Here is a 25,440-nt window from a genome sequence, read left to right as displayed (position 1 = left end):
CTCTTTCCTCTTCCCAGAATTCTCCTGTTCTCTTTGTCCCACCTCTACTTCCTGCCTGGTTGTCCTGCCTATATTTTCCTGCCTGGATACTAGCTAATTGTCGTTTTAGTAAAACAATACAACTCACAGGGTACAAGACCATTGTCCCATAGCAGCACATGTCTACATGTGTATTAGTTTGAGGTCAGCCTGATATTCATAGTGACACACTCCAGCCAATAAGTGCTACCTAGTGAGAACTTGTATTAAAAAAAAAAAGAGACAAGAAGAGGAGGAGGAGAAGGATGAGGAAAATAGAAGTGTTCTGATGCAAGTCACTCTGTTAAAATTCACTTAGTAGTCCTGAATTTTGTGACTTTGATATTAACATTTCTGCAAAAATTTAATTTCTGTAACCAGAATGTACAGAGCTTTTTTGAGTTTATGTACCCAAAGCCCCTAACAGTGTACTGCCTCTACTCTAAGAGTAGAGTGTAACAATGTAAAAAAATCTTAGAACATATGTATGTTATAAGAAGAATCTCATTTTAATTGTAAATATTTGAAATATCTCATCATGTTCCATCCCCTTAACAATTTTATTCCTACTATATAATCACAAATATGTATATATACACACACATGTGTGTGCGTACACGCACACACACACACACACTAGTACTTAACCATAATTCCAAATTCAGATATTTATTCTCAAAATTACAATTTTTGTCCTCAGACCACTTTCTAACCACATTTTTTTAAACATACCCTATCAAGTTAACAATTGACATTAACCACGATAAAAGTCTGTTAGGGCACAGATGTGCGTGGTCCTTTGGATGCATCACTGAGCCTGTTCATTGCTTCTGTTTTTATCTTCTAAGGACACGCTGGATGCCAGTCTTCAGAGCTTCCAGCAAGAACGACTTTCTGAAATCACCGATCTGAAGGACCAGCTTGTGGCTGCTGAGCACAGTCAAAGCAAAGCCATTGAAGAGCGACATGAAGCCTTGCTGAAGCACTGGGAGCAACTGCTGGAAGCCTCTAAAGTTCACAGGCAGAAACTACTAGAGAAGCAGCTGCCTTTACAGAAGGTGAGAAAGGGGGGAAAGGAACAAAAACAGAGTAAGGTGAAAAGGAAATGCAATGAAGTATGATAGGGTCTCAATTATCTGGTTATTAGCCAGAGAATTCAGACACAATGACTAGAAACCTAATTTGAAAAATTTATAGACATTTCAGGACAAAGAAAATGATCAACAAAACATTATTATTGAACAAAAAGGAATTAATTTTCTTAGAATGAATAGAAAGTCTTTTTGTTTGGTTTTCAATGGTTTAAGAGATTTTATAGTTGACTTAGGCTGGAAGCCAGCCACATACAGTGGGAGAGGTGGATAGAACCAGAGTGTGGAAAGCCTTTATACACAAAACTATAACTATCACAGAAGCAAGTTCTGTATGTTTCTCTAACATAGATAAAAGGGTCACTGGAAAGGTAGCTGTAAAACATGTTCTCAGGGTATCCCCTTGACTAGGAGGGCGTCCTTGAGTGTGTTACCTTGTTCTGCCCTTTTAAGAGACAGGAAGACGTTTTCATCCCTTCTGCTTTTCTGAGTTCTTCCTATTAGATGAGATAATGGATCTAGGAATGCAGTGGTCTGGTAGATATAAGAGTCTATAAAGTGTTCTTTCCAATAGTAACCTCTGAGGCATATTAAATGACAATCATAAGGCATATCAACAATAAAAAAAATGCCAAGCTGGATGTGGTTGTGCATGCCAAAAATTCCAGATTTCTGACTCAGGCAGAATCAAAAGGATCAAGAGTTCTAGGCCAGACTGGATTGTATAGCAAGATTCTGTCAAAGAATTTAAAGACTGGTAGTGAATCCCAGTGCATAAGTCAGTGGTAGGACACTAGCCTAGTATGCACAAAGCCCTGGTTTTGGTCTTCAGCACCATAGAAAAACTGATTCAGAACAGTCAGTGATATTACTATTTCTAGATGAGAGAAGCAACTGTACTTGAAGATAATGTAATGCAGGGAAACTCACAAAGTCTCAACCCCTAGTTAATCCCTACTCTATTAAAGGATATACACAGCAGAAATAAATCTTAAGTGAAAATATAAAACAATTACATTGGCAGCTTTCTGTGCATATATACATTCAACAATGAAAGTTACTTGACTTTCTTACTCAGTTTTGCTTAATTTTGAATAACAAAATATGTTTTAAGTTTTTATTATAAATATTTAATCAATCTATACTACTCCTAATAAAACATGAAATGGTCTATAAATCTTAGTCATTTTCTTTGTGTTTATTTTAACATATGAATTACTTAAATTAGTGTAGGATAATCACTTTCTCTAATTAGAAAATTTTTCTTCTAGCTAGTTTAAATTGGAAGAAGAAAATTTATTTTCATAATTGCTCAGACAAGTCATGCAGACATCATGTTGAGTTAAAAATCCATAGTGTACTTTTGATATAGAATTATTCCTTATCACTTCTTGTTTGGAGCTGTCTATGTTTTTTCTGTCTCCCAGTCACATAAATTTAGCATCCTTTGAGCATGTGGGTAGCTCTGGGCAACAGTGTAGGAGCATGGAGGTCATGCATGGGAAGTAGGTCAATGTGTAGAAGATGGGTTTAATCCATGACTTTCAAAATTTAAAGGCATCATGAGATCACAAGGTTTGTAAAGGAAGGTGGGAAAGTGACTTGGTGCTGTCAAAGAATTGTATTGGTAAACCATCTACAAAAGTTGAAGGGGAAAAAGAGGGAGTGGGTAAAGGATAGAACAGAGTTGTTTGGTTTGTATCAGTCATTCTCTTTGATTGTCATTTATAACTCTTTCTAAGTGTATCCCATGCCAGGTAGGACTGTGATAAAGACTTTCAAAGAAGAAATAAGGTGATTGAAACTACCATTGCTTCCCTCAGAGTCACGGAGGTAAAATAACATTGTGAGCCAGTCTCTCTTCATCTGTAGAGAATTTCACAATGAGAAAAAGCTAAACCCTGGTAGTTCCTCTAACTTATATCCATCTCACCTTATCACAGCATCCCTGCTAATTTCAGTCTCACAAATTCAGATTGCTGCTCTGCAAGTATTTGAAGACAATATTTTTATCCTCAATAGTCTCTTCTCTTGAGGGACACTATCAGAAGCAATGAGGGTGTCTTTTCTCTGTAGGCTGAGGAGCTATTCATGGAATTTGCACACAAGGCTTCAGCCTTCAACAACTGGTGTGAGAATGCTGAAGAGGACTTGTCAGAGCCTGTGCACTGTGTCTCCCTGAATGAGATTCGGCAGTTGCAAAAGGAACACGAGGCCTTCTTGGCCTCTCTAGCTGGGGCTCAAGAAGACTTCAACCATTTAGTGAAGCTAGACCAGCAGATTAAAGCCTTAAATCAACCAAGCAGTCCTTATACCTGGTTAACAGTGGAGGTGCTGGACAGGATCTGGAAGCACCTGCCTGACATCATCAAGGTATCTTGGGGGACAACCCAGTCTTCTTCTGCTATAGGAAACATGACCAGTGAACCTATGTGGAATTTGGAGGTCTTAGGGAAAAGAGGGGAATGCTGTCATTAGTTACCCTGTGGCAGAAGTCAAGAACCAAAACTATCTAAGGAAAACTGGATACACACACACAGACACACACACACACACACACATCTCTGTCACAATAAGTATATCTTATGGTTTGTTGTCTTGGAGTTTGTGGAAAAATAAAAAATGACTGAAGTAAGCAAAAGAATATAATAGGTAGGTGGATAGATAGATAGATAGATAGATAGATAGATACATACATACATACATACATACATACATACATACATACATATATACATACATACATAGAAGATAGATACATAGATAGATAGATAGATAGATAGATAGATAGATAGATAGATAGATAGATAACAGATGGCATATAGGTGTATGATAGATAGATAGATAGATAGATAGATAGATAGATAGATAGATAGATAGATAACAGATGGCATATAGGTGGATGATAGATAGATAGATAGATAGATAGATAGATAGATAGATAGATAGATAGATAGATAGATAGATAGATAGATAGATAGATACAGACAGACAGACAGACAGACAGACAGACAGACAGACAGGGCACATCGATGTGTACCTGTGGAAGACAGGTTCACTTTGGAATAGAGATGTGTACCTATACCTACAAAGTGATTCTTTTATAAAAAAAAATTATTCCTTCTATGTGAATCGGCTCTGCTCTTTGTTGCTTATAGGAGCGGGAACAGGAGTTAAAGAAAGAAGAGGCTAGGCAGATCCAGAACTTTGAAATGTGCCAGGAGTTTGAGCAGAAAGCCAGTGACTTCCTAAAGTGGATCCAGGAGACCAGGTATGCTGTGCTTTCTTCATACCAAGATCCCCACATATAGTGTTTTCGATAGGGATAACATATGTGGCAGAAGGAAGGAGTATGTCCTCTGTCCCTATGGCCATATTTTGATTCTGTTTATCTGCTTTCACAATCCCATATTTTGTCCATTATTCTCACCCGCCCTTTTTATTTTCTTCTTGATACTCATACTTCCTCTCCTATTGTGTATGTTTATACTTCAACACAATAGTCCTGTGACTGTATGCCACATTGCACTTTATAAAGTACTTCAAGAGCCATTATGTACTTAACTGTCAGACCAACCTTGAAAAGTGCAGAATGTATCTTATTTCCTCTGTTTAAAAGTGTGGAAAGTTCAAGTAGAAAGATTGTCTTACTCAAGGTCACAGATGTACTTATTGACAAGACCAAAAACAGAATCTACGGTGAACATCTAATACCAAGCCATTACGTTGCCTGCCAACTAAAGCCATAATGAAAGTGGAGTACTATAATATAGCCTAATTTCATTTATTATGTGCAAGATGTATGTAAAGATGATGTGTATCACATCTTCTGAGTAAATGACCTGGAAAAGGGATACATAAAAAAGTATACTGTGCTAGAACAAATGGCCAAAGTATGAAGACTATGCCCATTAAGTAGGTTAGTAATGTGATATTTTGAAGTATAGTGTTTTGGATGGATGATCCATAATTAATGCTTCTACACAAAAGAAGAAGAAAAATTGCATTTTATCTAAAAACATACATCTGACTGAGGCTGTATGAATCAAAGCATCCCCCTTTTGCCCCTGGTTTTGGTTCCTACATTACCCTGTAGTGTGTGCTAGAGATTTAGCATACTGATTGCTTTGTCCCAAGAGGGAGAACTTCACAAAGTCTCTGAGTTTCCCAAAGTACCAGAGGTTTTGGAAGCAGCATATAGATGGATGGGTTCCTATTATGTGACCAAAACAGACCTAAAATGTTTCATCAACATGAAGAAATAGAATTATTATGTGTGCTAACATATGTTTTCCTTCTTTCTTCTCATGATTCATCCTCCGGTCCATCATGTCCAGGGCTTACTTTCTGGATGGGTCAGTATTTTTCTGTAATTGTGTTTATTTTATTATGTTGTCCTCCAATAACTGGTTAGTGAAACTTTGGGGCTGAAGTATCCTATCTCATCATAATCTGGCAGTTCCTAATTAAAGATGGGGGGCAGAATAAAAAGTCATATTTTCTCCTAGTCCTGCACCCATAGTAGGTGGTACCTCTCTCACACGTCTTACATGTAAAACCTTCATATCCATGGAGAATTGTGTCTATATGTTCAACCAACTATGGACTGAAAATGCTCAGAAAAACTCTCTCTACTGAATATATAAACATTATTTTTTGTCATCTTTCTCTTTAAAGTACATAACAACTATTTAAACTGCATCAGGTATTATAAGCTATAAAGATTATATACCCATACTGCATGCCACATTTCCATTTTGTAACTGCAACATCCATTATGTTGATCACCATAGAGCTCCCCAAGGATACCAAGGGATAACTACATTTGAGAGTAGAACTAAGAAAGACATGTGACACCTCTTGTAAACCCAGAAAACTAGGGCTGGCTTTAAGTTCCTTTTCAACGTAAGGATAGACAGACAGAAGGCTTGTTTATTAAAATCAAGCTCCGTGAAACTTTATTTTATGGAGCCTGTGTCATTTTAAAGAAACAGAAGCAATGAACTGCAGAGGCTTTGAGCTAATGGGTCTGTGAATTATGGATTTCTGTTATAACAAATAATGTTTTCTTTTGATTCTTAATTAGATCATTGCTCAAGGAAACAGGAACTCTGGAATCCCAGCTCGAAGCAAATAAAGTGAGTAATGTTTTGTTAGCTAGCAGAAGACATGGCTTGAATTTTAAAAAGCACAGGGAAAACCACATAGAAGCAACCCAGTGATATTTTAGGTAGAGGTTACCTAAGGTTAAAACCAAGGTTGGAGTCCTACTCATGCCCATTTGCATTTTAACTATAGGCCACCACATTATTGATACAGGCCTCAGTTTAATTCAATCTTTGAGTGTCAATTTCTGCAACAATAAAACCGAGCTAATATATACATTAAATATTGCAGATATACTTAACTAAACGAGCAAATGTACATGTTTCTAGCCTATAACCTGGCGCATCAATACATTTCTATTATTTGATGTAGCCAGATGATATAACTAAATGTAAATCTTCTCTTTCCAACTGAGGGAAGCAGTGATTTTAAGGAGTATTTCTCAGTCTTGTATGCTTTATTGCCTCTTTCCAGCATAAAAAATAGTTAAATATAACTTTTTCCTAATGAGAGAAAAATAAGATGTCAGGTAGAGTTGGTCTGCTTTATATCACTGAAGTTTTCACCCATCCTTGAGAGTCACTTTTTCCATTCACTCTTTGCTGAACATTTCCCCTTTGTTAGAATGTAGAAAATGTAGAAAATTTTTACATAATGTGCTTGGAAGGTAACATCAAGCCATCATCGCTGACGATGAGGGAGTCTAGGAAGTGGATACACTGAGAGCATTAGATGAACCAGAGAGCTCAGCCCCAGTGAATGATGGAGAGAATTCATAGTACAATGACTAGACCTGGTGGTGTCTGAGTTCCAAGATGACAGACATCATCTCTTATAGATTTTCTACTGTTTAACAAAGGGATGATTGTGGACGTGAAGTAGTTTTCCTGAGTTGCTCATGCTTCATAGAGAATAAGAAGACCTTTGAAGATGAACGAATTTGGGAAATTCAGTCCCTTTTCCCTACCTTTTAGGTTGTAACTGCTGGCATGATTGACTGCTTCCCTTCTTTGTCTTTTTCCCAGAGGAAGCAAAAAGAGATCCAGGCAATGAAAAAACATCTGACTACGATTGAAAACCTTGGGGACAAAATGGAAGAGGCCTTGATCCTTGACATCAAATACAGCACCATTGGACTGGCCCAGCAGTGGGATCAGCTGCACCAGCTGGGGATGCGAATGCAACACAATCTGGAGCAACAGATCCAGGCCAAGTAATGATGGTTTGAACCCAGGGCAAGGCGAGGGGCAGGTGGTTTTAGATGCAGCAGCTTAACTAGGCTGGGCTTAGGACACTTCCGAGATGCGAGATTTACCTACCATCCCAATATTCTCTCTTTTCTGTTCAACAAGTGGGTCAATTATCTTTGTACCAGGGTCTACTATGAAATAAGAGATGCACCCCTCCCTGTGTGTGTACACATCGTCTTTCTAGGCATTCATGTCCTCCATCCAGTTTTCAGGGTTCCTTTAACATCTTTTAATCTTTTAAAAAATCATTCCCTTTTATAAAATTATGCTGAAGATATAATATCTGGGATGGAAGTTTCAAATTGTGGACTAATGAGACATAAGGGAAGAAATTAATCTTTCCTAGATAAATTAAACCTATCATCACAGGTTTATGTCTGAATCATCTTTGAAATTTTTTTTTGTACATTAGAAATTGACAGTAATTTTCTGTAAATTACCTCATTATAAATAATTAAGTCTTTTCGAACTATTAAATTTCTGTTGAAGCTTTTCAGTTTTGCTAATGTACTGAAAAGCAGCCAAAGAAAATTCGTAACTGAATTAGCATGGCTGTATTCCAATAAAACTTTATTTGTAGACATTGAAATTTGAATTTCACATGTTTTTCATGCTTCATGTAATATTTTTGTTTTGATTGTGTTCAACTATAAAGAAATGCTAAAAACATTCTTTTTTAAAAAGAAAAACTATCATTTTTCATTTTACATACCAATCCCAGTTCCCACTCCCCTCTTCTCATCCCCTCAAACTTTCTCATCCAACCCCACCCCATTCACTTCTCAGAGTGCATATTGCTCCAAGGAAGGATCAAGGCCCTGCCCACTATATCCAGACTGAGTAAGGTATACATCCAAAGAGAATGGGATCCAAAAAGCCAGTACAAGCAGCAGGGACAAATTCTGATGCCACTTCCAGTGGCCCCACAGTCTGCCCCAGTTATACAACCGTCACCTACATTCAGAAGGTCTAGCTTGGTCCTATGCTAGTTCCTTCCCTATCTGACAGGAGCTGATGAGCTCCCATTAGCTCCATCATGGTCTTGACCTCTTTGGTCATATTCTTAGTCCTCCCATTCCTCAATTGTACTTTGGAAGCTTAGCCCAGTGCTCCTATGCAGGTCTCTGTCCCTATCTCCATCAGTTGTCAGATGAAGGTTCTATGGTGACATTTAAGACAGTCATCAATCTGACTGCAAGGCCAGTTTGGGCACCTTCTCCACTATTGCTTAGTGTCTTAACTGGGGTCACTCTTGTGGATTCCTGGGAATTTCTCTAGTGCCAGTTTTCTTGCTAGCCCCATAATGGCTCCCTCAATCAAACTATGTCTTTCCTTGTTCTCAATTTCTGTCCTTCCCCCATCTCAAACTTGAAAGTTCTCCTCCCCTTCCCCTTCCCCTTCTTTCCTCCTCCTCCTCCCTTTCTGCGTTCCCTTCTACCCGACCCTCATGCTCCTAATTTTGTCAGTAGATATTGTCTATTTCTCCTTCCCAGGGGGGAACTATATATGGTTAGAGCAGTTCTAGAAACATGGATTGTTTATAAACAAGAAGAGGCTGAACTTGGCTCCTGGAGCATAGCTTGGCAATCCCTGAACTAGATCACTCAAATGGTACATTGTTCATTACAATCCCTCTACCTTTCAATGGCAGACCTTTGACATTTCCTGTTTCATTTCCAAAGTTAACTTATATTTTTCCATCTAGGGACACCATAGGTGTGAGTGAAGAGACACTGAAAGAATTTAGCACCACATATAAGTGAGTATAAATTCACAGTTGGTTGATCTTTAGTATTCTAGAAAGTTCAGAGTAAGATTGCAAATAATAACTTCCCCCTCTATGTGTCTTGATGGTATCTTCAGTGAAGATCTAATCTAGTTACATTAATCAGCATCAGTATTAGTTTTTAATATCTGATTTTAATAATCTGTGCGATCCTGGATTTTGAAAGTAAAACATGTCTTTAAAACATTACTCAACTAAGTGAATACGTTTTCTCTGTGAATTTGAGCTGTTTATAAGGTTAAAACTTGAGAGATGCCTATGAATTGTTTATGTTAGTTCTCCTTTTACTGGGATTAACAAAGCACTCAGAGAAACAGATTCCCTGCTCTGTGTTCCAGCAATCTTATGGCATGCATTAAAGATCTAGTCAATATAACAGGACCTGATCTTTTTTTTGTTCTATCGTGGATCTTTCTTGAGCTTGAAAAAAAAAATGTTTTTGTTCTTTAGACACTTTGATGAGAATTTGACAGGGCGTTTGACTCATAAAGAGTTCAGGTCCTGCCTGAGAGGACTCAATTACTACCTGCCTATGGTAGAGGAAGGTGAACCAGAGCCCAAGTTTGAGAAATTCCTGAATGCTGTGGATCCAGGGAGGTAAGAAGAAGAGGTTAGGGGTTGGGACTTGACTGGAGATGAACGAAGAGTGAAATGGTCTATGAAACACTAAATTAACTTACTTGAAAATAAGCAAATAAGACAACTGGGAAGCTTGCTTGCTTTGTTTATTTATTTATTTACTTATTTACTTATTGGGGTGGCTTAGAAGTAAATGGCGCTGGCCTCAATCCCAAGCTCTACTGTTTTCTCAACTGGTGATTATATTTATTCTGTAAATTCCAGCTGTTCCTGAGAGAAGATCTAGAAAATAAGTATCCTCTCTTTTCTGTGAGCTCTTAAGGAGAAATTAGTAGTTCGAAGCCCACAGTTTATGGTGGAGTATTGGGTGCCAATGGTAGATGTGACAGAACCAGGCTGCAGTAAGAAGCTAATTCTTTCTGATTCTAAAGATGGAAGTGGAAAGGGGATTTTTATCTGGTCACCGATAGGAAATGAAGCAAAAACCATGGCTGGTGAGTCGTGTAGACACTTCTGGGGTCTCAGAGATTTTGTAAAGGGTAATCGGAGGTCAAAGTGGAGACAAGAACTCATGTGTCAGAGAGCCTGCTTGAAAGATAACTACAGAGGCTCTGACTTCCCTCTGGCCCTGAGATACTGCACAGGATGGAAGGAATACACATCACTTGCCTTCAGAAGGCTCAGCTCCTGCTCTCTTTCTCCTACAGGAAAGGCTATGTCTCTCTGGAGGACTATACATCATTCCTGATTGACAAGGAGTCAGAGAACATCAAGACCAGTGATGACATAGAAAGTGGATTCCAAGCCCTGGCAGAGGGCAAGGCCTATATTACCAAAGAGGACATGAAACAGGTGAGATTGCGGCTTCTTCCGTGCTGACCCTGTAACCTTGGTTTGAGTCACCTTAGCCTTGACTATTTCCTCCGTAAACTCCCACCCATGTACCTCCTGCATTGCTTCAGACCTTCTCTTTAACAGAGTATCACTTGTTTCAGTTAAATCTTTTACCTTGCTCCAGATCAAAAACTTCTAAAGGTTTTCTACTGGCTATTATAGTCAGTTCAATTCCTACAACTCAATTTTTCAACAATTTATTATCATTTCTACCTAATAAGCCTAACTTAGATAATAGAAATATTTGTTTTTGATGCCCGTTGTTTACTGAATAGATAATGAGAAAATATGATATTATATGTATTTATATAATTACCTTTATCTATTATCCATTTTCAGATATAGATATAGTAGGTGTGTGTGTGTGTGTGTGTGTGTGTGTGTGTGTGTGTGTGTGTGTATGAAATTTATTGGACCATACGGGTCATAAGAAAAAATCCAAAGCTTGCAAGAAAATTAATGAATTTAAAAATTATTGTGTTAAGTGTGACAATCAGGAGTCAGAAAGGCTAGTCTGAGTAATAGTCTGTCTCACCCTGGAGCCCTAGATGATGTTGTCTGTAAGCATGTTTATAGGTGGGTGTGAATAGGGATAGACCAAGAAACTAGAAGGAGAACCAAAGAGGGGGAAAGAGGATTTGAGGCAGAATTGGGGCCTGACAGAGCACACGCGACATGTGAACAGAGGAGGACTTCTGAGAATGGAAGGGTACTGGACAGGCAGGAAGGTAGAGGAAAAGAATTGGGGATGGGGAGATCAACAATAATAAATTGTGTTTGAAAGACCATAATGAACATAATGCAGCATAGATTCATTTTTATCAAAAACAATTAAAGAAGGAGATATTAGAAAGAGTCGGGTAGAAATATGAATCATTTTATTCATTGGAGGTAATAAATTTATGAGAGAGGGGAGTGATAGGAACAAGGCTGCTTCTCCTGAAGACTCCCCATCTCCTGTGTTTAGGATTGGTAGGGAGCCCACACAGAGAACTAGTGCTGGATTTCTGTAACTGTCTTTCTCTTTCCAGGCTCTCACACCAGAACAAGTGTCGTTCTGCACCATACATATGCAGCAATATATGGACCCACGGGGTCGAAGTCAACCTGCTGGCTACGACTATGTCGGCTTCACCAATTCATTCTTTGGCAACTGATAAAAAGATTCTTATGGATCATAAATTATAGTGGGGCAGGAAATGTTGAGGGAGAAGAAGCACAGACAGGTGTAGGAGAGAAGATAATGCTTTGTGAGCATGTGTGTTTTGTGTGTATGTGTGTGTATGTGTGTTTTACATTTATTGCAAAATCTAAAATTTGTCAAGTTGAAGAGGATGTTGCAGAGAGAGGACAGACACCTATATGATTATTTGAATGTACCTAGCCTCTAACTAGGGTGCTAAAGTTTTTCGTGTGTGTGTGTGTGTTCTGCACACCTTTAGGATTTTTCTGCATTCTGATTACAAAAGTATTTCTTTTTAAAGGGGAAATTTAACTAAAATTGTGCTTCTGCATTTGGGGAACATATTATTACTAAATACAAATAGTTAATTATACTATGAAGAAAGGCAATAATAAAGTAGCAAATAAAATTCAAGGTGATTTACAGTTTGGAGCTTTGGAGTATGTGTAAATTCTTACAGTTTGAAAATAAAAATGTGTATCATTTTATTTTTTTCTGTGAAGCAGAGCACATAAAGATAACACAAAACTTTTCTTTCTGTTTTCACATTTTACCCTTAGAATGGGTGTTTCTGCTCTGAGAAACACACAATTCTGGCATATCAGGAGGTCCTCTTGTTTTCTAAATCCCCAAATATTCTCTTACATCTTCATATGATACAAATAGTGCTTGTATTTATTCATTTCTATCTTCTTCTAAGAGTAAGGGAAATTGTTCAGAATTTATGAACTAAAGAGAAGGGAAATCTAAGAGCATATGATACTATATCTAGCATTTTTTTCAGGGCAGATAACATTTTTTAGGAAACTTTTACATAAAACTGTTAGCATTTCACTCAAAAAGTTTCTCACCCGTGAATATTGACCCTTAATTACCATAGTAAGTCTCAATTCTTTTACTTGCATAGAAATTAACCCTCCTCAATCTTTAGAAAAACATCCTACCACAAAAACCAGTTAAAATAATCTTGGTTACAAGCACTAGGCCAAGCTCTGGGAGTCCAGTTGAAAAGAGGGAGGAGAGAATGTATCAGCAAGGGGGTGTCAAGATCATAGCAGGGGAACCCACAGACACAGCTGACCTGAGCTTGTGGGAGTACATGGACTCTAGACTGACAATTGAGGCCCTCCGCATGTGGGTGACAGTTGTGTAGCTTGGTCTAACTGTAGGCCCCTAGCCTAGCACTGGGATCAGGAACTGTTCCTGGTGCTTGAGCTGCCTTTTTGGAACCTGTTCCCCATGCTGGGATGCCTGGCTCGGCCTTGATACAGTGGGAGGAGCTTGGTCCTGCCTTAACTTGATAAGCCACGCTTTGTTAACTCCCATGGGAGGTCTGCCCTTTCGGAACAGAGGAGGGAGGAGAAACTGTAGCTGATGTATTCAATGAATGAAAAATTTTAATTAAAAAATAAAAAATAATTTTGATTACAAATAAAGATATTTGAAAATGACATTCAAGTATTTTTATAATATTTTCCCTAAGCCACATTAACTTCAGTGGAATAGCACGATCAAAACAAACCCTGAAAATGATTGTCTGCCAATATCTGAATTAACTATAAATAATCAAAATCTTTACAATTGGGGCATATGACATAATTGTCGAAAATGAGTGTGAACTCCTGTTTTAAAATTGTAACATCTGCCTACATTCATTCCTTGATTCACTCATATTTCCGTCTCTTTGTTAAGTTTGGAGGACCTGGAGCTTAGCTTCTCACAGCCTCCAGCTTATTTCAGCTTCTATCCTTCCCTGCTAGGGTGACAGCTGTGATTCTTCCCTCATTCCCTTGCTTCTTATTTCTCTCTGATAAAACGTTTTTCCCCCTGCTCATGGGTTAATCTTTCTAACTCAGTACACAGATGCCTCTCTGCTTCATTTACTGTGCCCTGTCCTCCACTTGGCAAAAGAATCATATCTCAAGTGAGGGGTTCAACTGAAGACCATTCTCAACAATAAAAGTCCCCCTGCTAACACATTTCCCATCTTGGAAAGCTTCATCCTTTATGAACAGCTCAGTCAGCTCTGTGACATACCCACAGTGCCTTATCACCCAGCTTCTGTTACTCTGTTATCTTCTCTGAATGGATCCTGACAACCTTGTCCATTTAGGAAATGTCCCACCCATTCTTTAGGAACAAGGTTGATATGGGATTCCCCTCTGTATGCTGTGAATATGATTGGTTAATAAAGAAACTGTCTTGTCCTGATAGGGTATAATAGAACTAGGTGGGGAAAACTAAACTGAATGCTGGGAGAAAGACGGCAGAGTCAGGAGAAGTCATGGAGCTGCCACCTGAGATAGATGCGCTGAAACTTTGTGGGTAGGCCACAACCTCATGGTGATGCACAGATTAATGGAGATGGGTTAAATTAAGATGTAAGAGTTAGCCAATAAGAAACTAGAGCTAATGGACCAAGCAGTGATTTAATTAATACAGTATCTGTGTGATTGTTTCAGGATCGAGCAACCAGGAACCAATAAGCGGCCCTCTTGCAACACATGGTCATATACTACCTTAGGCATGAAGCCTTCATGGGTCCTTACCTAGAGAAAAATTTCTATGGACTAAAACCCGACATCCCTTACTAAAAATGACAGGTTACATTTATTAAAAAATGACTATGACTTGAGTATATTGATAAATTCTTTATCTGTGTGTAACATGTTTAGCCACCAACACAAAAGTATGAGATAACTGTTTTACAAATGAGGTCGAAGCTGAAAAAGTTAAGTGACCTACCCAGTTTAGCACAGTGAGCAGAGGAGCTTGTATTCATCACACTCCTGCTGGGGCACCGTGAGAAGTCATTTTTATTTATCCCTAACAACCCCCAGCAGAACATATATATAATGCTACAAGTAGAAGGTGGAGCTGGCAAAATAAACAGCTCAACAACAAAGTCAGAAAGATGAAGGCTAGGTTGAGGCATGGGAAGAAAATACAACAGCAGGGCTTCTGTCTGCCTTGAATTTTCTGGACTGTTGCATGCTGAGTTTCAGACATTAGAAGAACATTATTGGTCAAACACTCTCATTGTATAATCATGTTACAGTTCTCTCCAATGTACCTGGATTCTGACAGCCCAGCCTTGATCTTAAACACTGAAGTTCCCTCACCTTATTTAGCTCAGCTGGGAAATTTGTAATGATCTTAATGAATCAAGAAAATTTCTACGACTTGTTGAATTTTGATAATTGGGAGTGACATTCATGAGACGGAAGGGAAATATTAAGATTTTGAGCAAAACAAGTTGAGCACAGTGACCAGAACAGGAAATCCTGTCTTGTTCTTTCAAGTATCCTGGGAGGAAAGGCAGAGGAGAGATGTGGGCTTTGGGGTACAGCGGTTTTGCCAAAATTTTGGAATATCTGGCCCCTTGGATTGAACCTGGTCTAGGACCTGCTTACACAAAGGGGAGTGTCTTTTATTTTCTTCCTTTACCCAGTAAACTCCCTTGGAGAGCATTTTTCAGAGCTGATTGCACAGCGCGGTTTCTCAGACTATAAACAATAGGATTGAGGAGAGGAGTTGCCACAGTGTAGGTGACAGCAATAAGCTGGTCCCTCTCAAGAGAGTAGCTGGCTTTGGGCCTCAGGTACATGAAGGAGGCACAGCCATAGTGAATAATGACCACCGTGAGATGTGAGGCACAAGTAGAGAAAGCTTTCCTCCGCCCTTCCGCGGAAGGGATCCTCAGGATTGCCACCAGAATGTAGGCATAGGAGACGGTAATTAAAAAGAAGGAAACCAAGAGAACCAGCAGGCTAAGGATGAGGATTCCCAGCTCGCTAAGTCTTGTATCCCCACAGGCGAGACTTAGCACCGGAGGTGTATCACAGAAAAAGTGCTGGATCTCATGGGAGCTACAGAATGAGAGGCGAAAAATGACTAGTGTCATTCCTAGTCCAAAAAGGTATCCACTCAAGAAGGAGGTGCCCACTAGCTGGGCACAGAGGGTGGGGTTCATACGGCTGGCATAATGTAGCGGGGCACAAATGGCCACATACCTGTCAAAGCCCATAACAGACAGGAGGAAGCAGTTGGTACAAGCCCATGAAGCAGAGAAAAACATCTGGGTAGCACATCCCATAAAAGAAATAGCCTGTCCCCCCATAACCAGACCAGAGAGCATCCTCGGGATGATTCCCAATGTGTAACAGGTCTCAGAGAAGGACAGGAAAGAAAGGAAGAGATACATGGGTGTGTGCAGATGGCTGTCCAGCCTGATCACTATGATGATGAAGACGTTGCTGGTGATGGTGACAAGATACAAAGAGAGGAATAAGACAAACAGCAGAAGTTGAAGGTCCCCAAAGCTAGAGAAGCCCAGGAAAACAAAGCCCCTCCAGCAGGTGGCATTGTTCTGTGCCATTCTGATTGATAGTCCTGCTAATTCTGTTGATTTCTTCCACCATGCCAGTAGACGTCTGGCCTCTTTAGATGCAGGTGAGATGGATTCTTTTCTCTTTGTGCCTATTGGGAACACACACACAAAAGAATCTCTGATTTATACTGTAATTAAACTTTAGAAAAATATGTACTGCATTAGACACAAGCATATATAGGTACAGCCTATACATGTCTGTGTATGTTATGGATAGCCAATCATTACATTCAAATTAACATAAACTCCTATATGTCTAAGTACATTTAGGCAAATATAGGAACACACACAAACATATATATGCATTTCACACTCAAACTATGTTATACCTCTTCAATTAATTACCACACTGCAAATAAGTTGTCCTTTTTTTGTAATGAATGCACATGTATTCACATATAGGCAAGTTTGAAAATACATACACCATGTATTCATTCATCCTGACCGTATACCTGGGAATATACATTTAGACAAACACAAGTACTTTGCCTACTAAAATGTACAGTAGAGGTGAAAGGATTTGTAAATGTTTTGTATATTTGGCAAGAAAGGTCAGCAGAGGTAACTTTTTTGAAGTCAAAGCAAAGTAGAACTAGAAAACAGATTTACTGTTTTATACTTCAACATTGCTATCTCACACAATGATTGATCTATTCAGACACTGTGGGATAATTATGTTTAGTAAGTATAGATTAAGTACCTTGCACAATCTAAATTGATTGTATCTATACAATTACTCCCCCCAAGACATTCTGCTCCTGTGAAAACCCCCTCCCTGAGTGGAGCAGATTTCTTTTTCATGTCACCAACATGCAAAGCACTGGAGGAAGAATGGGGTAAAGCAAAGGTTGTGCATCAGTTGTCTATCAACCAAAGATCAGCCATCATCAGCCGTCTATCAACCTATGATCAGCCATCAAGCACCACTTCATTTCCCACCCCCAGATTTGCTGTGAGCGAAGGCGTGAATGAGAGCAGACTGTGTTGTGGGAGAAAGGGGGAGTCTTCACTCACATGAAGAAGTTCACAGTGGGAACGAGTCCTGCTTTTTGGTACCCATGCCATAGACAGCTCTCAGAAGACTGCTCTGCAAAAGTAAGACTTGTGGTCCAGTTCAGAAGCACCTACTCTGAGCATCGTGATGTCTCCAAGTGATACCAGGATGCTTCCTTCCTCAACTTCAGCCCCAGGTGGTGAATTGTATCTGCTTCTCTCGGAGGGTTCGAAGGTCCCAGTGGTTGCTGTTTCAGGAAACACATCTAATTGTGCTGCTTATTATCATTTGGGGTGATCCTTTTGGGGAAAGCAGTGAAGGAGGATGTGAACAAAGAGAAGCTAGGTCATGATTCAAGCCACAATAATTTGTTTATGTAGGATACAATAAATATATTATTTGTACATACTAAATCTCTTTTAAAATTTAGAATAATGAAGAGAAGGTTAAGTTACATTTTCTGGACAAAGAAATGAGTCCTGCAAAGTTAAAATGACTCATCCAAGATCCTAGTACTTGGAAATTGTGCTTTCAAATCCATAGATAAAATGTAAAATTTATAAAATATAAGAAAACAGAAACTTACATTTTCTTATTGTGAATTGAGGAGTTTGTTTCAACTTATGTCATAATATGTCCAGCCTCAAGGCCATTGGGAAGATGATCCTGATCTCTGAATGTCAATACATTCCTTTACCCTCATCTTTCCCTTGCTCATTGCTACTTTTTTTTTTTAAGTAACATTGCCTACTTTCATCTTCTTTCTTTTTCTACAAAGCCGAAAGCTCTATATCCAGATTTACATCCACTTCCCACCCTTTGAATAATATGAATCCCCTAAAGTCTCCAAAGTCAGGATAGGTTAATCAGTGTATACAACTGACATTCTCAAAACTCATTTCTTCAGTATGTGCAGCTGTGGAATATGGCTCTGCTCTCTGATGCAATGGAAGCCATAATAATAGCTGGTAACATGAGTTCAACACTAGAATGATGGGCTGAATGCTGGGAGAAAGAAAGGTAAAGTCAGAGAGAAGCGATGGAGCCGCCAGACATAGATGCTGGGAACGTTAGCCGGTAAGCCACAGCCAGGTGGCCATACACAAATTAATAGAAATGGATTAAATTAATATGTAAGAGTTAGCCAATAAGAAGCTAGAGCTAATGGGCCAAGCAGTGATTTAATTAATACAGTTTCTGTGTGATTATTTCGGTTCTGGGTGGCTGGGACGAACAAGCTACCTGCTACTACAATTAATAATATCTTTATTTTTTTAATAGAGATAACTAAGGCAAGGAAAAATTAAATTCAATGCCTACAATATGATTTTATGATAAGAAAGTCAACTGGTGCCATATTAGCAAGAGAATTGAAGAAGACATTATAAAGACATTTTTTAAAAAGTATTCTTTCTACTTCAGTACTATTCCTGATAACCTTCCACCAGTTATAAACATGCAAAAGATGAGAAATATTTGAAATAAAGTTAAGTATTAGCATAAATTCAAGTTTTATGACCGTTTTTCTTGAAAGTTTTAGTTGGTGATCTTGGAATTTTAGCATGCATTTTTAAGCTCATGCCAGTTAAAGTTATCATGGAATTATTTATAGCAATGTTTATAGACATGAATCATCGCAAACAAAATAAGAGAGAATGTATAATCACACACAACGACCATCATTTCAGCAGTCTCCATGCTTTTCTCTAACAAGTTCTCATGGGCGAGCCCCTCTCTGGCTCAAAGAATATACCTTAGCATTTCTTTGCTTTTTTGAGTCAGAAATTATATTTTCTTTTTTGATATTTTATTCTTAATGAAAATATAATCATTAAGAAGAAAACAGAGCTGTACAGTGGTGGTGCACGCCTTTAATCCCAGTACTCAGGAGGCAGAGGCAGAGAGATCTCTGAGTTAGCCACCAACCTGATCTGCATAGTGAGTTCCAGGACAGCCAGGGCTGTTACACAGAGAAACCCTGTCTCAAAACAAACAAACAAATAAACTTCTTTGTTTTTCTTATGGCTTATTTTAATATATGGGTGTAAGTATACTTGAATGAATGGCACATATGTGCAGGTGACTATGGAGGCTGGAAGAGGGCATCACATCCTTTGGAGCTAGAGCTGTGCAGTTGTGAGCCCTCTAGTGTGGATGATGACAACTGAACTCTGGTCCTGTGAAAGCATTCCCACCGTAAATCAATCCTGTTCTGCTCATTTTGCTGTATGCAAATAAAAACTGAACTTTAAAACAGTATTGATTTAATAATGTGATGGAGGAGTTACTTTCATTTAATAAAGAAACTGCCTTGGCCCATTTATAGGCCAGCCCTTAGGTGGGTGGAGTAAACAGACAGAATGCTGGGAGAAAGAAGCCGAGTAGGGAGTCGCCATGATTCTCCCACTCCAGACAGACGCAGGTTAAGATCTTTCCTGGTAAGCCAGCTCGTGGTACTACACAGAATATTAGAAATGGGTTAGATCAATATGTAAGAGCTAGCCAGTAAGAGGCTGTAGCTAATGGGCCAGGCAGTGATTAAAAGAATACAGTTTCCGTGTAATTATTTTGGTTCATAAGCTAGCCATGTGGGCGGCTGGGTGCCGGGGACGCAGCCCGGCCGCTCCTATTACAACAGTCTCCAGTTCACCAGGCACCTCTGGGAGTGGGGAAATTCCAACTTTCCTTGAATCTTTCCAAGTTTAAGTGGAATACCAGTTTCCACCAAACAAACTTCTCATAGAGAAAATCAGAAAGAGAAATGACTTACCTGCAGGAATCTTCAGTTAATAGTAATCTGTACTTAATATTACTCCAACAAGAGCCTTGTTGTTACAGACTCATAGGGGTAGGTTAGCTTCCTCACACGGCCTTTTCTTGTCATAAGTTGCTCCTGTGTCTTCCTTTCAGTTACTAAGGGGGAGTCATGGGTCAAATACTTCTTCATAGAAGTGAAAATCATACCGGTTTCAGTTAGGTTTTCTATAAATCACAAGGAGTTTCATAACTTGAGTGAGTGAAGTCTATACTTCTTCTAGATGGGAAAACAGAGAGGTGAGTGTTAGAATATGTTGTATGATGAGGGAAAGCTAGCAAGATGACCAACTGAGGCCCAGAATAAGGGCTATGAATTGGCCCACCCCGACATACCAAATGCATAAACCTGTGAAGGGAGGAAACTTCAGATCCAAAACAACAGCATCTCAATGACAAAAACAACAGGAAACCCAAGAAGACCCCAGTAAGAGCCCATTATCAGTAGTGTAGCAGAAACCAGAGCCTCAGTCCAGACCAAGGACTCCTGGTGATGAATACTAGCAAGTAAAGATGAACAGACAATGAAAGCCAGAAGGTCCTAGTCAGGTGTCATGTAGATACTAAGAGACCATAATGCCAACCCAGACTACTATAGCCAGCAAAACTTTCAATCATGATAGACAGAGGAAACAAGATATTCAATGACAAAACCATATTTAATCAATGTCTTTCCACAAATTCAGCCCTACAGAAAATACTAGAAGGAAAACTTCAACCCTAGGAACTTTTAGCTATACCCACAAAAACACAAGAAATAGATAATTCCACACCAGCAACTCCAAAAAAGAAAAACCCACACACAATACCACCACCAACAACAAAAAGAATAATAATAGAAACTACCAATCACTGGTCATTAATATCCCTTAATATCAATGGACTCAATTCATCTATAAAAAGACACAGGCTACCAGACTGGATAAGAAAACAGAATCCAAGCCAGGCGGTGGTGGCACACGCCTTTAATCCCAGCACTTGGGAGGCAGAGGCAGGAGGATCTCTGTGAGTTCGAGGCCAGCCTGGTCTACAAGAGCTAGTTCCAGGACAGGAACCAAAAAGCTACAGAGAAACCCTGTCTCAAAAAAAAAAAAAAAAGGAAACAGAATCCATCCTTATGCAGCATGTAAGAAACTCACCTCAACTACAAAGACAGACATTACCTTAGAGTAAAGGGTTGGAAAAAATTCCAATCAAATGTACCTAAGAAACAAGCTGGTATAGCTATCCTAATATATAACAATATAGTCTTCAAAATAAATTAGTCAAAAGAGATGAAGAAGGTCATTTCATTACAAGAAAAATACAACAAGATGAAGTCTCAATACTGAAATCTATGCCCTACTTACAAGGGCACTCTCATTTGTAAAAGAAATATTACTAAAGCTTAAATCGTACATCATACATCAAGCCCTATACATTAAGAATAGACAATTCCAACATACCACTCTCACCACAGGTCTGCCAGACAAGAACTTAACAGAGAAATAAAGGAACTGTTATACTCCAAATGGGATTAATAAATATCTATAGAACATTTCACCCAAACACAAAAGAGTAAACCTCCTTCTCAGCATTTCATGAATCCTTCTCTAAAGTCGACCACATACTAGGTAACAAAAAAATTTCAACAGACACAAAAAAATTGGAAACCCCCCTGTGTCTTATCAGATCATCATGACTTAAAGTTAGAATTCAATGACACTAATTGCATAAAGCCCACTTAATGGAAACTGAACAATGCTCAATGAATCACCACTGGTCAAGGAAGAAATAAAGAAAGAAATTAATGATTTCCTAAATTTCAGTGAAAATGAATACATAACATATCCAAACTTACAGTACTTACAGTGCTAAGAGGAAAGTTCATAGCACTAAATGCCTATATTAAAAATCTGAAAAGAATCTCACACTAGAGAGTTAACAGCACACCTGAAAGCTCTAGAACAAAAAGAAGCAAACTTACCCAGGAGGACTAGATGGCAGGAAATAATCAAATTGAAAGTTGAAATCAACAAAATAGAATAAATGAAAACAATACAAAAAAATCAATGAGACAAAGAGTTGGTTCATCTAGAAAAATCAACAAATTATACAAACCTTTATCCAAATTAACCAAATGACAGATAGAGAATATCCAAATTAACAAAATTAGAAATGAAAAGGGAATATGAGAAAAACAGAAAAAAACTGGTACTCCTCAAAATTGGAAAATATAAAGGTACTGGACAACTTCTGGATAGGTACCACATACTAAAATTAAATGAAGACCAGAAAAACAACTTGAATAGAACTATAACCCCCAAGGAAATAGAAGCAGTCATTAAAAGTCTCTCAAACAAATAAGCAAACAAAAGCCTAGAACCAGATGGTTTCAGTGCAGAATTCTGCAAGAATTTCAAAGAATAACTAATACCAATACTCCTCAAATTATTCTATAGAATAAGAACAGAAGGAACATTGCAAAACTCTTTTTACGAGGCTGCAGTTAATCTGATACCCAAATCATACACAGACACAACTAAGAAAGATAATTAGAGATCAATCTCCCTCATGAACATTGATGCAAAAATATTCAATAAAATACTGGCAATCTGAATCCGAGAACACATCAGAAAAGTCATCCACCATGACCAAGTAGACTTCATCCCAGAGTTGCAGGGCTGGTTCAGCATATGAATCTGGCAATGTAATCTGCCATATAAACAAACTGAAAAAAAAAAAAAGCATATGATCATCTCATTTGATGTTGAAAAAACCTTTGACAATATTCAACATCCCTTCTTGATAAAGGTCTTGGAGAAATCAGGGATACAAGGAACATCCCTAACAATAATGAAGGCAATATACAGCAAGTCAAGAGCCAACACCAAACTAAACGGGGAGAAACTCAAAGCGATCACACTAAAATCGGAAACAAGAAAAGGTTGTTCACTCACCCCATATTTATTCAATATATTACTTGAACTTCTAGTTAGAGCAATAAAACAGCAAAAGGATATTAAGGGATGCATATTGGAAAGAAGTCAAACTTTTGCTATTTGTTGATGATATGATACTATACATAAGTAACCCCAAAAATTCTACCAGGGAACTCCTACAACTGATAAACACCTTCAACCTTCAGTGATGCAGCAGGATACAAAATGAACACATGCCAAAAAAAATTGGTAGTAGTCCTCCTATATACAGATGTTAAATGTACTGAGAAAGAAATCAGAGAAATATTACCCTTTACAATAACCACAAATAACATAAAAAATCTTGGGGTAATTCTAAGCAAACAAGTGATGGACATGTAAGACAAGAACTTTAAATCTTTGAAGAACTAAATCAAAGAAGACATTTAAAAATAAAAAGATCTTCCATGCTCTTGGATAGAGAAGATTAACATAGTAAAAATGGCAATCTTACCAAAGGCAATCTACAAATTCAATGCAATACCCATCATAATCCCACCACAATTCTTCACAGATCTTGAAAGAACAATACTCAACTTCATAGGAAAAAACAAAACATCCAGGATAGTTAAAACAGTCCTGTACAATAGAGGAACTTCTGAAGGAATCACCACTCCTGACTTCAAACTCTGCTATAGAGTTACAGTGATGAAAACAGCTTGGTTTTGGCATAAAAATGAGGACTAATGGAATCTAACTGAAGACCCAAATATCAATCCATATATCTATGAATACCTAATTTTTTACAAAGAAGCTAAAATTACAAAATGGAAAAAACAAAGGAAAGCATATTCAACAAATAGTACTGGCATAACTGGATATCAATATGTAAAAATGCAAATAGATCCATATCTATCACAATGCACAAAACTTAAGTTCAAATGGATCAAAGACCTCTACATAAATCAGTCACATTGAATTGAACCTTACAGAAAAGAAAGCGGAAAGTAGCCCTCAATGCATGGGCACAGGAGACGACTTCCTAAATAAAACCCCAGTACCACAGATACTGAGAGCAGGAATTAATAAATGGGACTTCCTGAAACTGAGAAGCATCTGTAAAAGCAAAGAACATCATCAACAAAACAAAAAAGCAGCCTACAGAACGGGAAAAGATCTTCACCAACCTGAAATCTGACAGAAGACTGATCTCCAAATTATACAAGGAACTCAAGAAGCTAGACATCAAAAGAACAAATGATTCAACAAACAAAATTGGGTACAGACCTAAACAGAGAACTCTCAACAGAGGAATCCCAAATGACTGAAAGACATTTAAGGAAATGCTCAGCCTCATTAGCCATCAGAAAAATGTAAATCAAAACAATTCTAATATTCCACCTTACATCTGTCAGATGGCCAAGATCAAAGAAACTGATGACAGTTTATTCAGGAGAGGATGTAGAGTACGTGGGATACTCCTGAATTGCTGGTGGGAGTGCAACCATGTCCAGCCACTTTGGAAATCAGTATGGCAGTTTCTCAGAAAGTGAGGGATCAATCTACCTCAAGACCCAGCAATACCACTTTTGGCATGTAATCAAAGGATGCTCAATCATACAACAAAGATATGTGCTTAACTTTGTTCAAAGCAGCACTGTTTGTTATAGCCAGAACCAGAAAACAACCTAGATGCCCCTCAACCAAAAAAAAAAAAAAAATGGATAAGGAAAATGTGGTATATTTACACAGTGGAATACTACTCAGTAGTAAAAAAAAAATGATATCTTGAAATTTGCAGGCAAATGAATAGAAACAGAAAAAAAAAACATATTGATACAAGTAACTCTGACCCAGAAAAACAAATGTAATATGTATTCACTCATAAGCAGATATTAGACATAAAGCAAAGGATAACCAGCCTACAGTTCACAATCCTAGAGAGACACACATGGATCCACTTAGGAAGGAGAAAAAGAGAAAAATCTCCTAAGTCATTTGGGATCATGTGGGCCAAGGGGTAAGGTGGAAGGGGAGAGGGGAGGGAAGAAGAGGAGTGGGGAAAATGTATAGCTCAATAAAAACAATGAAAAGACCAACAATTAATAGAAGAGACTTCAGGAAAGGAAAGGGTTCCTATGTAGCAAAAGACACAATTACTTGAGTCAAGAGACAGCCTTCAGAATGGGAAAAATATTTACTTGCTATAAATCTGAGAGAAGGTTAGTATCTAGAATATACAATGATCTAAAAGCAAAACATCAAGAAAGAAAACAATCCACCTAAAAATGGAGCACGGGCACAACGTTTTATACAGAATGGAAAAAGCAGGGCTGTAGCCATGGCACAGGGAAGGATTTCTGTGGGCGAGAAATTACTGCGACATATGCTGGATCAAAGGGGATTCCTGCTAAACTGATCTAATAGAATTCTTG

The 25,440-nt window shown here is 38.3% G+C and overlaps 2 protein-coding genes across 2 annotated transcripts in view; one reads left to right on the top strand and one right to left on the bottom strand.

Moving 5' to 3' along the window:
* The window catches only part of Spta1 (spectrin alpha, erythrocytic 1), a 71,891-nt gene extending 59,746 nt beyond the window's left edge, over nucleotides 1–12,145 (top strand). Inside the window, exons 43-52 of the mRNA XM_057769928.1 lie at nucleotides 867–1,076; nucleotides 3,186–3,482; nucleotides 4,268–4,380; nucleotides 5,447–5,464; nucleotides 6,196–6,247; nucleotides 7,241–7,428; nucleotides 9,171–9,224; nucleotides 9,702–9,848; nucleotides 10,538–10,682; nucleotides 11,756–12,145. Coding sequence (XP_057625911.1) covers nucleotides 867–1,076; nucleotides 3,186–3,482; nucleotides 4,268–4,380; nucleotides 5,447–5,464; nucleotides 6,196–6,247; nucleotides 7,241–7,428; nucleotides 9,171–9,224; nucleotides 9,702–9,848; nucleotides 10,538–10,682; nucleotides 11,756–11,881 — 1,350 coding nt within the window. The 3' untranslated portion in view covers nucleotides 11,882–12,145. The remainder of the gene's footprint in view (nucleotides 1–866; nucleotides 1,077–3,185; nucleotides 3,483–4,267; nucleotides 4,381–5,446; nucleotides 5,465–6,195; nucleotides 6,248–7,240; nucleotides 7,429–9,170; nucleotides 9,225–9,701; nucleotides 9,849–10,537; nucleotides 10,683–11,755) is intronic.
* A 3,192-nt stretch (nucleotides 12,146–15,337) lies between these two features.
* LOC130874549 (olfactory receptor 10Z1) lies at nucleotides 15,338–16,285 on the bottom strand. The gene has a single exon (XM_057769927.1). The coding sequence runs from the start codon at nucleotides 16,283–16,285 to the stop codon at nucleotides 15,338–15,340; it is 948 nt and encodes a 315-aa protein (XP_057625910.1).
* Nucleotides 16,286–25,440: the final 9,155 nt, after the last annotated feature.

The sequence above is a fragment of the Chionomys nivalis genome, chromosome 5, assembly GCF_950005125.1.
Source record: "Chionomys nivalis chromosome 5, mChiNiv1.1, whole genome shotgun sequence".
Taxonomy (NCBI): Eukaryota; Metazoa; Chordata; class Mammalia; order Rodentia; family Cricetidae; genus Chionomys; species Chionomys nivalis.
This window is presented reverse-complemented; position numbering and strand designations above follow the sequence as displayed.